This window comes from Varroa jacobsoni, unplaced genomic scaffold, assembly GCF_002532875.2.
Source record: "Varroa jacobsoni isolate VJ856 unplaced genomic scaffold, vjacob_1.0 scaffold_111, whole genome shotgun sequence".
NCBI classification, from domain to species: Eukaryota; Metazoa; Arthropoda; class Arachnida; order Mesostigmata; family Varroidae; genus Varroa; species Varroa jacobsoni.
In genome coordinates this window covers 163,728-175,430 of record NW_019213013.1, presented here as the reverse complement: position 1 = coordinate 175,430, position 11,703 = coordinate 163,728, and the positions used below count along the sequence as shown (strand labels likewise).

The following is an 11,703-nucleotide window of genomic DNA, read 5'->3' as shown; positions in this document are numbered from 1 at the left end:
TATATCACATTATGCTCGTCCGAAAATAAAATCAGAAGCAGAACTCGTTCAGTCTCTCAATTTTAGTTTTTGCAGCACACCAAACTGAAAAAGATTTCCCTATTTGGATCTGACCTCAGGTCTGATGATCAGAACCTAACCTAACCTTATGTTCCTGAACCCAGTGATAAGCTAAGACAACTTTCGAAATTATGCCTAAGTTTCCTACGTATTCTCGCCAGAAAGCACTACATCAACGTGTATAGACTGACTTTAACTTAAGGGTGCGTATATGTAAGGGTTTAGCCAGCGGCATTGCTGTATTGTGTTGAATACCATAACAGTGCTCGTATTCACAGCATCACTTAGCGGCGCTGTTCATCAGCTGGCTGGCCAACAGACCGAACGTTTGCTGCTGCTGCCTGCTCTCAAGAGAATCTTTTGTGCATTTGCACCGCGGTAATTTGTGTCTTGTCTTCGTAAGCTGACTTAATTATACATACATTGACTCTTTTACTTTAAAACTCATACAATAGTTTTAACTCTGAATGTATGTAAGTGGTAATATCTAATTTTGTATGCGCTCGGCAAAAATACGAAACAAAAATTAATTGAAAAGGTATTAATTGCGGAATTAATCATTCCTTTTATACAATACTCTATTGAACACTAAAAACTCTACTTTCTTCCAATTATGCCTGCTTCTCAGGCGCCTATTTCACGTCCTGTGCTATAAAGCCACCGTGTGTTTCTTATTATAATGTAGTTTTGCTTCTGTGGCTACGCTGTGTAGAAGTCGCATTGGGGACGTCTTCGATTACGACGATTTTTGAAAGGTACTTGCGACAAGAAGACAGAGTTTATGTAATAGTAATGGACGCTTGTGGCATGTATAATCGCCCTTCCTGTGGCGGTAGCGTTGCTGAATATACAAAACGTGAATTTCTCATTTCAATAATTTTTGTCGTATTGATGTGCAATAACTTTAGGTGACTTCAGTGTTATAATGGATGAGTAAAACGGCTTCGCGCAGGATTTCACTATAGTTGAAGAATTGGTCTAATTTGAGCCATTAGTGAACTAGATCCGACGAATAGTTGCTCGCCAACCGTTCATCAAGTCCAACAGATTCGTCCGAACATTTTATCTGCTCATAGTCATTCCATAGTCATCAAATGTGTATCAAATGATTTCTTTATTCGTGTGTGTTTGCTGGTTTGAATGAGCGGACGATTGCTGCTCTGCCCTGTCATTGTCTAATCAGGGATCTTGTAACGCCTGTATAAACATAATGCTCGATTTCGTGCTAGAGACATGATATATCTGGTGGCTTATTTAGTAAACTAAGTTTCTAGCGTAAAAGCTTTGTATAAACGCTTGTCACGTTTTAAATTTCGATTCAATTTAACCAACTGAATTTTTCATGATATAAGGTATTGTAAGTACTTAGTGCTGTATATTGATTCTAAATGGGCTCTGTTTATTTCGAACGGTGCTTATGACATAACAGTTGTGCTGACTGTGGGAACCTGAGTACGTAAAGGTTGGCTAGCTCGTGATCATTAAATATAGGCAATTGCTTCAGTGGAAATACCAAAGGCTGCTGAAATGGTCGAATTTTGAAATAGTGGAGTTTGATTGACTGACCACTCTTCTAAACGAGTTTAAGGTCTGACTGCAAACCGATTTCCTGAAAGTAAAATTTCGAAATACACTTATCATCCAATAATCTTTTCGTCACATAGGAACTTCGATTCTTGTTTTACTGAACGGAGGTAGCGTGACCTGCGCAGCTAATAGGCATTTTTTGAGCGCGTTACCATGGCAATTATAGGTATGCAGCTATCAATCGCAAAGTTTCGCCATTTGATTTTGTTGAAGAAACCCTAGATTATTCCAGAGGAACCTACCCCGACGAAACTTCCTAATGGAGCCAAGACCTTGACGCTGTATCAAAGAGGTAATTTTAAGAACATTTTCTGTATAGACAATTGACAGAAACCACTTGGGCCATTGCAGATTACAAACTTCGGAAATCACCATAATAACGAGATATTCAGAGGCTATGTTGCATAGGCATACTGTCGCCTTTCTTTGCCAGAGAGCTCGACACTGAGGTGGCCTTACTGATTCAAGTATCATTATTTCCGTGAGCACAAATGCAAACCAATGGAAGTTTTTGTTTTGCGGAAAACTGACAAACGCTATGAGGCAATGCTTGCTTGTGTAAGCTTTGCATTAGCCGTACGTGCACTGATCACCTGTTGTGAGAATACCGTGCAGATGATTTAAGTTCTACAATGGTCCCACTTGAACGTTGAAGTAGTCCGTACTAAATGTGTATAGTACTGATGAATGTTGTCGCTTTAGCTTTGCCTTCAAGCGTTCTATTTTTTCACGCGGACTTAATTTGCTCAATTATTGAGTTAAAAGGACGTTCTGGATTTCACCAGTTTGTTTATTACTCGTGTGTTCAGCGTAGTGACTTAGTACACTACATCTCAAAAGCAACTGTCAAAATATTTTTCATTTCATTTATTCAGTCACCTCAGTACTACTGTTACCCGTGCACAGCCAAAATCTTATACGTTCATCTATGGCCGAGTGTTAAGATGCATCCTATACGTCCAAACCCCAATATGTTAGAAATAAACTCCATGCCGTTTCAACCACGGATTATTTGGACGTCACGAGAACGGGTACGGATACTACCCCAAAATGTATCAGGGAGGCCATCGAACAGTATTTACGGCACACTTGCTAGGTACGCACAGGCATTTAAAACGGTTTTCCTATGGATCACGTTGCACATCTTGCTATGGTTGACACACAGCCACCAAATAGCTTGTTCTTAACGTAAACATTGCGATGTGATGAATGCGCGTCTGGAGGGATCGTTTCTAATTAACATTTGTCGCCAATACAGATAGTAAAATGAACGGTTTAATACATCGCAGAACATGTAAAAGTTTTTATGGCTATTGGCTTCAATGAATTGTACGTCACCGTAACATAGAGCAATCACAGCAACCCACGCGCCGCCCAGAAGGCCCAGTTGCTTTCCAGATGCTTGTCGCTAGCTCGGTGTCACGTGAATGTATGTTTTTAGCGAACGATTATACTCTGTAAAGTTTTTAATCTCGTATAACTAATTTGGGCCCTAAAACCTTTATAGCCTGCTACCTGTAATACTGTTGTGTCATTTGGTTCAAAGAAAGAAAAGCAACAAAAAGACAACCTTCACAAAGCTAGTCGAAGACGAGTTTAACCGTACAGTATAACCATAGCGAGCCTATTTACTCAAGCTCAGTAACAAGTGCCATATCTAACATGTAGTGATTTTTGAATTTAATATACTGTTCAACACAGATAGTAATAGAAGTATTTATCGCTGCTTGGAACCCGTTTCAGACCAATGTCGAACATGGGTCCTGGAGGCGGTATGGGCGCTGGCCCAGGAATGGCACCTCAGGGTGGAATGGTCGCGCAGGGCGGTATAGGTCCACAGGGTGGAATGGGACCCCAGGGTGGCATGGTATCTCAGGGTGGCATAGGACCTCAAGGCGGTATAATCCCCCAAGGAGGAATGGTTCCTCAGGGTGGCATGGGACCTCAAAGCGGTTTGGGTCCGCAGGGTGGCATGGGACCTCAAGGAGGTATGGTTTCCCAGAGTGGTATGGTACCGCAGGGCGGCATGGGCCCACAAGGAAATATGGGGCCTCAAGGAAACATGAACCCTCAAGGCAATATGGGACCACAAGGAGGAATCATGGGCGGAATGCAACCACAACAGGGTCCATCTATGGGCTCACAGCAAGGTAAGTAAGGCAAATCAAGCAACATTTTTGTGGTGCTGATTCGCATAATTAACAGCTAGGGCCATTATGTGAATACTGTAACACCGAATCATATGCGAGCATGAAAGATCGTGATGAGGAGAAAATTATCTATTGCAAGCCAATCTAAGTCCTTCTAACTGGATATCTTTTCGTATAAACCTAGACATTTCTAGCTGAACAAAAGAATCTGGCTTGATAAGCGGGTTAAGTCACTAGTTAAATCCTACTCCAGGCGGCTCACATCCAGCTTGCGGTTCCCGTAGTAGAACTCAAAAGACTCCAGAGCTAACATATGTAAGGCGTTCCAGTTTAAGCGTCCGCCAAAACAACACCTTCTATTACGTTAACAATATTTAATAGCCAAATCCTCTTTTCAGCCAGACCTCAATTTCTTCTGTACCTCTTTCTTATATTAACTAGATGCCCGCACGTTTCCAGGAGGCATGCCACAGGGAGCAGCAGCTGGAATGGGAGGTTCCATGGCTCCAATGGGTCCTGGTGGATCAGTAACGAGTAATATAGGTGGTCCAGGTATGGGAAACGTAGGAGGAATGCCTGGCCCAGGCGGCCCGCATCCACCAGGCTCTATGATGGGACCGGGAGGCCCCGGTTCTCAACAGGGACCTCAACCTCCAGGCCCGCCTGGGCCACCAGCTGGCGCTGCTCAGTCAACACAATCCAATCAGCAGGAACAGCAACGCTACGATAACGTCGTCAAAGTACGCATGCTAGTCGGTTCGTTGAAGGACTCGTTATCTGAAGTTGTACGTGTGGCCGCAATGAACATCTATCACACGGCAGCAGTTGACAATGGCGTTCGGGCGTCATCGGAAGGGCCCCCACCAAGATTGGATAAAGCACTTGAAGAATTCTACTCCATCTGCAACCAAATCGAACTCAACCTTAAAACCATACAAGAATGCGTACTGCAGTTCCGTGACTCACAGCAGTACCTACCTATCCCCGTAAGATATTACTTCTACACACTCGCATGTGTTTCAGATTAGCCTGTATACGCAAAACGGTACAATGGTCAGGAAAAAATATACGTATTGTATTGTTACTAATGGCTTACTTCTGCTAAAACTAAACACGCCCGACAAATGATATTCAATACTACAAGCTGTTTTGTAAACGCTATACCTAACTGACAAAATTAGTACCCGTGCTGAAAGATTTCAACCCTACGCAAAGAAGCACACAATGCAGTACCACATGGTTTATTCCCATCATTTTCATATTGCATTTTTATTTGCTAGCAAGTTAACTATATATGATATTAGCCATTAATTTGTTGAACCTATAAGGACATTAATTGGGATCGCATTTACTATCTCATCAAATTAGTTTGTGGTAATTAACGTTTAACCGTGAATATTTCGTTGCGCTTTCAGGTGCAGGGGGCCAAAACGGACTCTTCTTCACATCCTGAGAATGCGCTGTCATATGGCCAGTACATTGCTACCATAGGCGCGCAAGTGGCGTTTGCAAAACAGGTGCAAGAGATTTTGGCGGACAGCGCTAACAGAATGCAGCAGCAGCAACAGCAAGTGCAGCCGATGTTCCACTGACAACCCGCCCATACGTTGTCATCGGCAGTACTTGATCCGCCTTCACCGATTTAGCCGCACATAACTCGCGTTCATTCGGCGGCGTGTGTTGTTATAGGTTTGTATTATAACCGGCGTTAATAATTAGTCCGTAAGAGATAACGTTCGGACAAACTTCCGTATTATGCTTGAATAAAAATAACAATATTGGACGGATTACATATTACACAAGATGACCGTTTTATTATCATACTATCACATCTTGTTTTAGGAATATATGCGCTAGCACATGTTTTATGGATATATGCGGCTTTCAAAATTGAATTTCTCCTGAATTCGTTGTTACGTCTAGAATAATCACTACTTATCATTCTTGGTCTCTAAAAGAAGCGTTAGTTCTTCAAGAGGAGTGCGTAGTCTTAAACCTTTCTCAGTTAATGTATCGACGACTTGTTGAAGCATTTCGTCGAAGTAAAGGCCACAATCTACAAACATGGCTTTCGACCAAGGACAGCATTGAAGACCCCTCAAAAGCAGTTCTTTTGCGCGGTCTACTTCACCCACCTGCATTTCTACCCATACGATAAGCCGCCAAAAAAGTGGTTGCCTGATTTCACCAAGCTGAGCGATGGCCCTGTGCAGCCCGCCGATACGGGTGCCACTGTACGCGATTTCCGCACGTTCTTTCCATTTATCAAACTCGACGGCTCTCAGCAGGTAATATAGGACGGTTGCGAACCACGAATATTCCGGATCGCTCTGAGGAATTGGACAGCGCTTCCACGAATGCGGACTTCGATAGGACACCAAGGCGAGAAGAACCATATACTCTTGTTTAGTTGGCAGCTTTTCGCAGGCAAGTTCAACTGTCGACCGGAGATCGGAAAGCGACGACGCGAAATGCCGATAGACAAGTAGATGAAGACGGATATCTAACTGGTGGTACGCGTCTACCGAAAGCACCGAGGCTTTTCGGCAGAGATAAGCATATGCTGCAACTGGAGTTTCCAATGACAACTTCAGGATAACGCCGACTTCAATGGAGTATTCGTCGCATCGATGCACGAGATAATTTTTTAGACATGTAATATGCTCGTCACTAACGTCAGACAAGACAGCTTTCTTTCCAAGAATGAGAGCACCCCAACAACTAAGAAGACTTTTGACATCTGGCATTGGTTGGCAGTGTTCATCGAGGTCGACTTTTAGAAAGTCATTAACGTTTAGATGTATTCGGAGATAGCTAGCCAAAAAGTAGATGTGATCACCGGAGAAGCATCCGAGACCAGCGCACGCCATCGATATGAGCTTCACTCCCCGACTCATGGCATCCTCGCGGGCCTTTGTGGCATCTAGAATCAATAGCATTTTCGCCCACAACGTAAAATTCATCTGGTTCGCTTTTATTTGCATCACCTTTTTCCCGAAGTTAACAGCCTCGTTTTTCTCACTCGGGCAAAGCCGCAGCAGCTGGTCTAATAACACACTTGCCCAATCAAATTGCGGCAAAAATATGGTTCCAGCGTTGTAGCAGTTCCATAACATTTCTATGCGGCCTTCAGCTTCGTCTCGAGCGAACGGAATCTTCAATAGTTCAGCCATCTTGTCGTTAGCTGAATTCCACGCCATATACGAGCTGTCGCCATTGGCAAGAAACCTCATAAAGGATTCTAGCATTTTTTGCAGACATCTCGGGTCACGTGAACGAAATACACAGAGCGATACGTCATCAAACAAGATAATCCGCTCGACGTCTTCAGCATCCACCTGAAATCCACCACTTTCTATACTTTTTATGTTTTCATAGAAAAGATTTGAATCGAATAGTCATCGTGTAATCATCAGCATATTTGGGTTTAGGGGTTCTCTTTAAAAACTTATCCACCAATCCTTTACGATTTCCTCGAAAATATATCTCGTTTTTTTATGTTTTTACAGAAATCATTATTAAAATAAAACTGTCCCAAAAGGGCAAATCGATTTCATTGAAATTAGACGCATATTACATAATTAAAATAGGCACTCGTATTATACGAATCCCTTACCTTGGCTGGCATCCAATGTTTTCTTTGCCGTAACGTTTCCAGTGTTGCCCACACGACATTTATGGGCCGATCGGCCATAATTAGCTCATCTTCCCGGGAATCGGTACTCTCTGGAGGCGGGGCTTTAGTTGATCGCTCACTTTCCTTGCCCCATCCTTTGTGATCTTTCTCGCCAATCTTGGCGCATCCACTATCCCAGAAAACCTCAAATAACGCTTTTGCCACTTCTTCATTCTGCTCCAACACCAGATGCTCCGGCTGACTGAGGTTAAAGTCGAGTAAAGCCTTAAACAGATAAGAGAATTACGACGAGGTTATGTTAAAAATCCTATTAAAAAAGTTCCATTATATTTAATTGCTTCCTAGGTTAACAAGAACCCTATGTGCGTTTCAAAAGAGTTTTTATGCGCATGAAACAAGCAAGGAATATATACAATTATGGATGGCAGCACGCATTGCGGCTGAAAAATGAGTGTTCGAACATAAATGATATTTATTGCATCATTCTGCGGGTAACGGATATTTAAGACCACGGAGCCGTCAATTAAGTTTAAACCATATCTTTGTAATCTAAAAACCAAAAGATCTTTAACTGCATAATTTTATGGCCTTTAAATCTGTATCTTCAAAACAAAGATATTTCTATAACCCTTTGTTTCTTAGAAAATAAGTATTTCGAGTTTCACGTCTAAAGCTGTCGTCATACGATTAACTCCTAGCCATGCTATATTTGAACTCAGAGTTCATATATCGTTAGATTTAGCAGGTATACCGCCGCGGGACAAAGCTCTGTTCCTACCTGGAATATAGCAACTGCTCTTTCGGTGTGGCCGCATTGAACCAGAAAACAAGCGAAGTCTTCGATAAGCGTAACTAGAAACAAATCGTCGACGCGCGTTCGTCGAAATGCGTCAATTGCTCGACAGTACCCAGCTGTCGCTTCTTCCACGGAAAATTTCGCAACAACATGAACTGAAATGGAGACCACGCATTGTATTAGTCCATAACATAAAAAAAAAAGATATTTATTTGTTGCATAGAAAGCATTTCCTTAAAATCGGTTATTATAAAGATATCCTACTTTTAACAGAATTTCACTGCACATAGATAGAAGTAAGTGGATACCCATCACGATTTGATTTCATTAAAAAAGGCATTTAATTTGCAACTTCGATGAAGCACCGCACTTTCTGTAGCGGTAATTTAATTATTACCAAATCCCGAGCTGGTCAAATACGACTTACATTTGCTACGCGCATATTGTGCGTATTTGAGCCAAATCTGATTTTTAGTCTTTTGCTTGCTGATCGAGTAATCGCTCATCCGAAGAACATCATCCCATTCGCGGGCTAGCTCGTCCTGCCGTTCGAGAGAGCACAACAAGTCAAATTTTTTAAGCCGAAGATTCAAGTCCAACGGATTCCTCATAATCGCATCCACCATCTGAAACAAGTAAATAGATAAAACCGTGTCACTATGTACAATAATAAGATAGTTGCTTTTCGGGTATATGGTCCTGTCTGCAGATCATTAAAACTTAGACGACTAGGAATGAGTCTATTACGAGTTATGCACGAACAAATAATAATTAAAAGTCACAACATTTTTCCTTACACATACTTACTACACTGAGCTGTTTTTCCATAACGATTTTTTTGAGTGCGGCACCGGTAACTTGGGCTTGCCCAAGACTGCATGGTACATACACTTTTTCGAAATCGCATAATTTCAACCATAAGTCCACATTGTGGGGGTCGGTCCGGCATCCTGCTGCCAGTTCACTGTGCTCGCGAACCACACTGGGCCAACACGGTCCACCATCGCCAACGACATCTTTATCTGCCAACAGACTATCTCCTAGTGAAATATAGCTCGAGGGCTTTAGAGCTCGTAATTTCTCATTCACTTCAACCGTAAGCATTGGCGGAGCCATCACCGTCTTAAAATACCTCTTCACCTTACTTCGCCTTGGAGGAAGTCTGCTTTTTTTAATACTGTACGTTGCAGCGGAAGTATGCGGAAGCTGAGTAAAAGCTCTATTGCTTTGATCGCCTTTCATGTCAAGAACGAACGGGGTGGTTGTAGGTCCCATGTTCTCGAGAAAAGCCCATTTTCTGCGGAGGTCTGAGGTGAAGGTGGCAGAACTCTGAGAGCAGAAAGGCGAGCAAGACCTTTTTCTCTTAGACGTCTTTTTCTTGTGTTCACAGCTGGATGAATGCTCGCGCCTGCAATCCCTTTTGCTATCTTTTTTCTTGTTCTTCTTTTTGTGCTTTTTGTTCTTTTTTCGACTTCGTTTTTTGTGGCGATATTCGCGCTCATCGTCGGATGAAGTCTGTGACTCATTTGTGCTACTGCCAGTGACACATTTAGTGCCACTATCCTGTGCTTGATCTTGTGCCTTATGCCTTCCAATAGCTTCGATCAGCCCATCGTCCGTATTACTGCAACGCAATGGATTGGGTAAGTCGTACGAAGTTGGTAGGAGACGAAAGTCAGCAAGAACTGATTAGTATATTTGGTATGAAGATTTTCGGGCACAGTTACCTGGAATCCGACTCGACCTTGTCCTTAGCACCTTGTCCTGGGCCTAAATAGCTTGCGCATCGAAGCCACGACAGATCCTCGGTTAGTTTAGTACCTGTAAAAAAAATGATCAATATAAAGTATCTAATCACAAATGGAACATAGGATATGTATAACAACGATAATGAATAACGTCAACCATTAGTAACGTTTGCCTCCGACCGACCTTAGCGTCCCTAAATATGTCAACAGATCCGACATATGCTCAGTGAGTCTTCCGTGAGAAAATCTGCGTCGTAGAAAAGCAATTCTTAGCTTAAGATGTAACTGAAATAGCAAATTAAGCAAATTGCAGTTTAGGGTCTGTCGGATAATTATTTCAGCAATCTTCACACTTCGCGCACTTTATTATCTGCTTATTTTAACCCCTTTTTCTCTGAACTATTTTTCGTCTGATCTATTACGCGTATTTTGTTTGGGTTCATTAGTAGCAAATCATAGTAGAAAGAAGCTGCATATACGATTATCAGCAGTTCACTGCTGATTCTGAGTGCAATTAAAGCGTCGCATGAGTTTAGTAGGCGAACTGCAATAGGGCAAATAGTATTTAACAGCTTTTATGGAAACTGGTTTCAGCTTTTTAGAGCCTGAAATCTGAATTTGAACCAAAGATTACGCTCCGGGGATAGCAACGAACTGCAGGCTTTATTCTTCACAAATTTGGTCCAGAGTCACTTCTTATACCAATTTGCAAGGTTAAATTATTCTCCTGCGCTAAGGACGAGTTCGGAAGACAGGTCTTATAGGAAATCAGTGATGATGTTGGAACAAACTAAGTTCCTAAATTGCCTAGACAACACTGTCAAATGACTGTTTAACCGGTGTACAAGTTATCAGATCTGATATGCTGTGCCCATTAGTTAAATTTAAATAGGTATACCGCCACAGTGTTAAATTTATTAGTATGCCTTGTCTTGGCCAACTTCGTCTGAAACAATGTACAGCAAAACTAGACAATAAACACCAAACATTTAGATTCTGTTTACTCAAAGTGCGAAAGCCTTAAAGCGATATGAACCGCGTTTTGGTCCCTGTTGGACCCCCGGTTTGGTCAATGTTGATTTTGCACCGTAATGCTAGCGTCATTTGAACCGTGGAATTTGAAGCATTGGCCTGTCGTAATCCCTAGTTGAATAATACATGATGAAAATAGATTGTAGTGTGGATTTCTTCGTAAATTTTTACTAAGCAGTTCGCAAAGTCTTAACTAGACCTACTTCGATAACAGGTTGAGCATAACGAAACCTCGAAACACAACGAATATACAATAGTAACGAATTCTTAATAAGAGCGATGGGTGCACCCAGCTGTACACAATTAACGATGAAGAGATGCTAGGGAAATATAACGATCTATTGCAAGAAAACAATAAGCGATTTTTGTTTAAACTCACTTTGGTTAGATGAATACGCGGGAAACATAACAACGAGTTTTATATTTACACACGTTTAAAAGAATTAATTAACTGAAACATATTTATACATAGGAGTTTCGACCTTATTTTTTTGAGATCCCAATTTTTGCTCTAGCCGCTCGGATATTTCCGAAATATATGGGCCCGAAATTCCGACTGTTAAGTAAGAAGCTTCGTATCTAGTTGTATTGAATTCTTATCCACTATTTTTTGCTATCCTGCATACTTGGGTTGATAATATATCATCTTGTGTCTCTATTTGTACACAAAGATATATGTGCACATTAAAGGAA

At 41.8% G+C, this 11,703-nt stretch overlaps 2 protein-coding genes across 11 annotated transcripts; one reads left to right on the top strand and one right to left on the bottom strand.

Annotated features, from left to right (window-relative positions):
• The first annotated feature begins 315 nt into the window (after nt 1-315).
• On the top strand, nt 316-5,599 carry LOC111266137 (uncharacterized). 10 transcript variants are annotated; one of them, XM_022843345.2, is made up of 6 exons: nt 332-438; nt 746-815; nt 1,880-1,939; nt 3,391-3,797; nt 4,257-4,783; nt 5,213-5,599. In XM_022843345.2, the coding sequence occupies exons 4-6, from the start codon at nt 3,395-3,397 to the stop codon at nt 5,387-5,389; spliced, it is 1,107 nt and encodes a 368-aa protein (XP_022699080.1). In that variant the 5' UTR covers nt 332-438; nt 746-815; nt 1,880-1,939; nt 3,391-3,394; the 3' UTR covers nt 5,390-5,599. The 10 variants fall into 10 exon arrangements, with proteins under 10 accessions (XP_022699087.1, XP_022699181.1, XP_022699080.1 ...); XM_022843446.2 differs by lacking the exon at nt 1,880-1,939 and having other exon boundaries at nt 321-438; nt 773-815; XM_022843435.2 differs by lacking the exon at nt 1,880-1,939 and having other exon boundaries at nt 333-438.
• LOC111266089 (nuclear exosome regulator NRDE2) lies at nt 5,576-11,602 on the bottom strand. The gene is made up of 7 exons (XM_022843261.2): nt 11,390-11,602; nt 9,958-10,051; nt 9,038-9,854; nt 8,658-8,856; nt 8,213-8,385; nt 7,414-7,698; nt 5,576-7,135 (listed from the first exon to the last, which is right to left on the bottom strand). The coding sequence occupies exons 1-7, from the start codon at nt 11,415-11,417 to the stop codon at nt 5,729-5,731; spliced, it is 3,003 nt and encodes a 1,000-aa protein (XP_022698996.1). The 5' UTR covers nt 11,418-11,602; the 3' UTR covers nt 5,576-5,728.
• Between the last annotated feature and the right edge of the window lie 101 nt (nt 11,603-11,703).

Bases quoted from the DNA above. Each gene is read 5' to 3' on its own strand.
- LOC111266137 (XM_022843337.2), top strand. From the start codon at position 2,592: ATGCATCCTATACGTCCAAACCCCAATATGTTAGAAATAAACTCCATG. The intron at 2,744-3,390 runs GTACGCACAGGC...AACCCGTTTCAG, and splicing joins ATTTACGGCACACTTGCTAG to ACCAATGTCGAACATGGGTC. The intron at 3,798-4,256 runs GTAAGTAAGGCA...GCACGTTTCCAG, and splicing joins ATCTATGGGCTCACAGCAAG to GAGGCATGCCACAGGGAGCA.
- LOC111266089 (XM_022843261.2), bottom strand. From the start codon at position 11,417: ATGTTTCCCGCGTATTCATCTAACCAAA. The intron at 10,052-11,389 runs GTGAGTTTAAAC...TTTTTTTTACAG, and splicing joins CGCGTATTCATCTAACCAAA to GTACTAAACTAACCGAGGAT. The intron at 7,136-7,413 runs GTAAGGGATTCG...GGTGGATTTCAG, and splicing joins AACATTGGATGCCAGCCAAG to GTGGATGCTGAAGACGTCGA.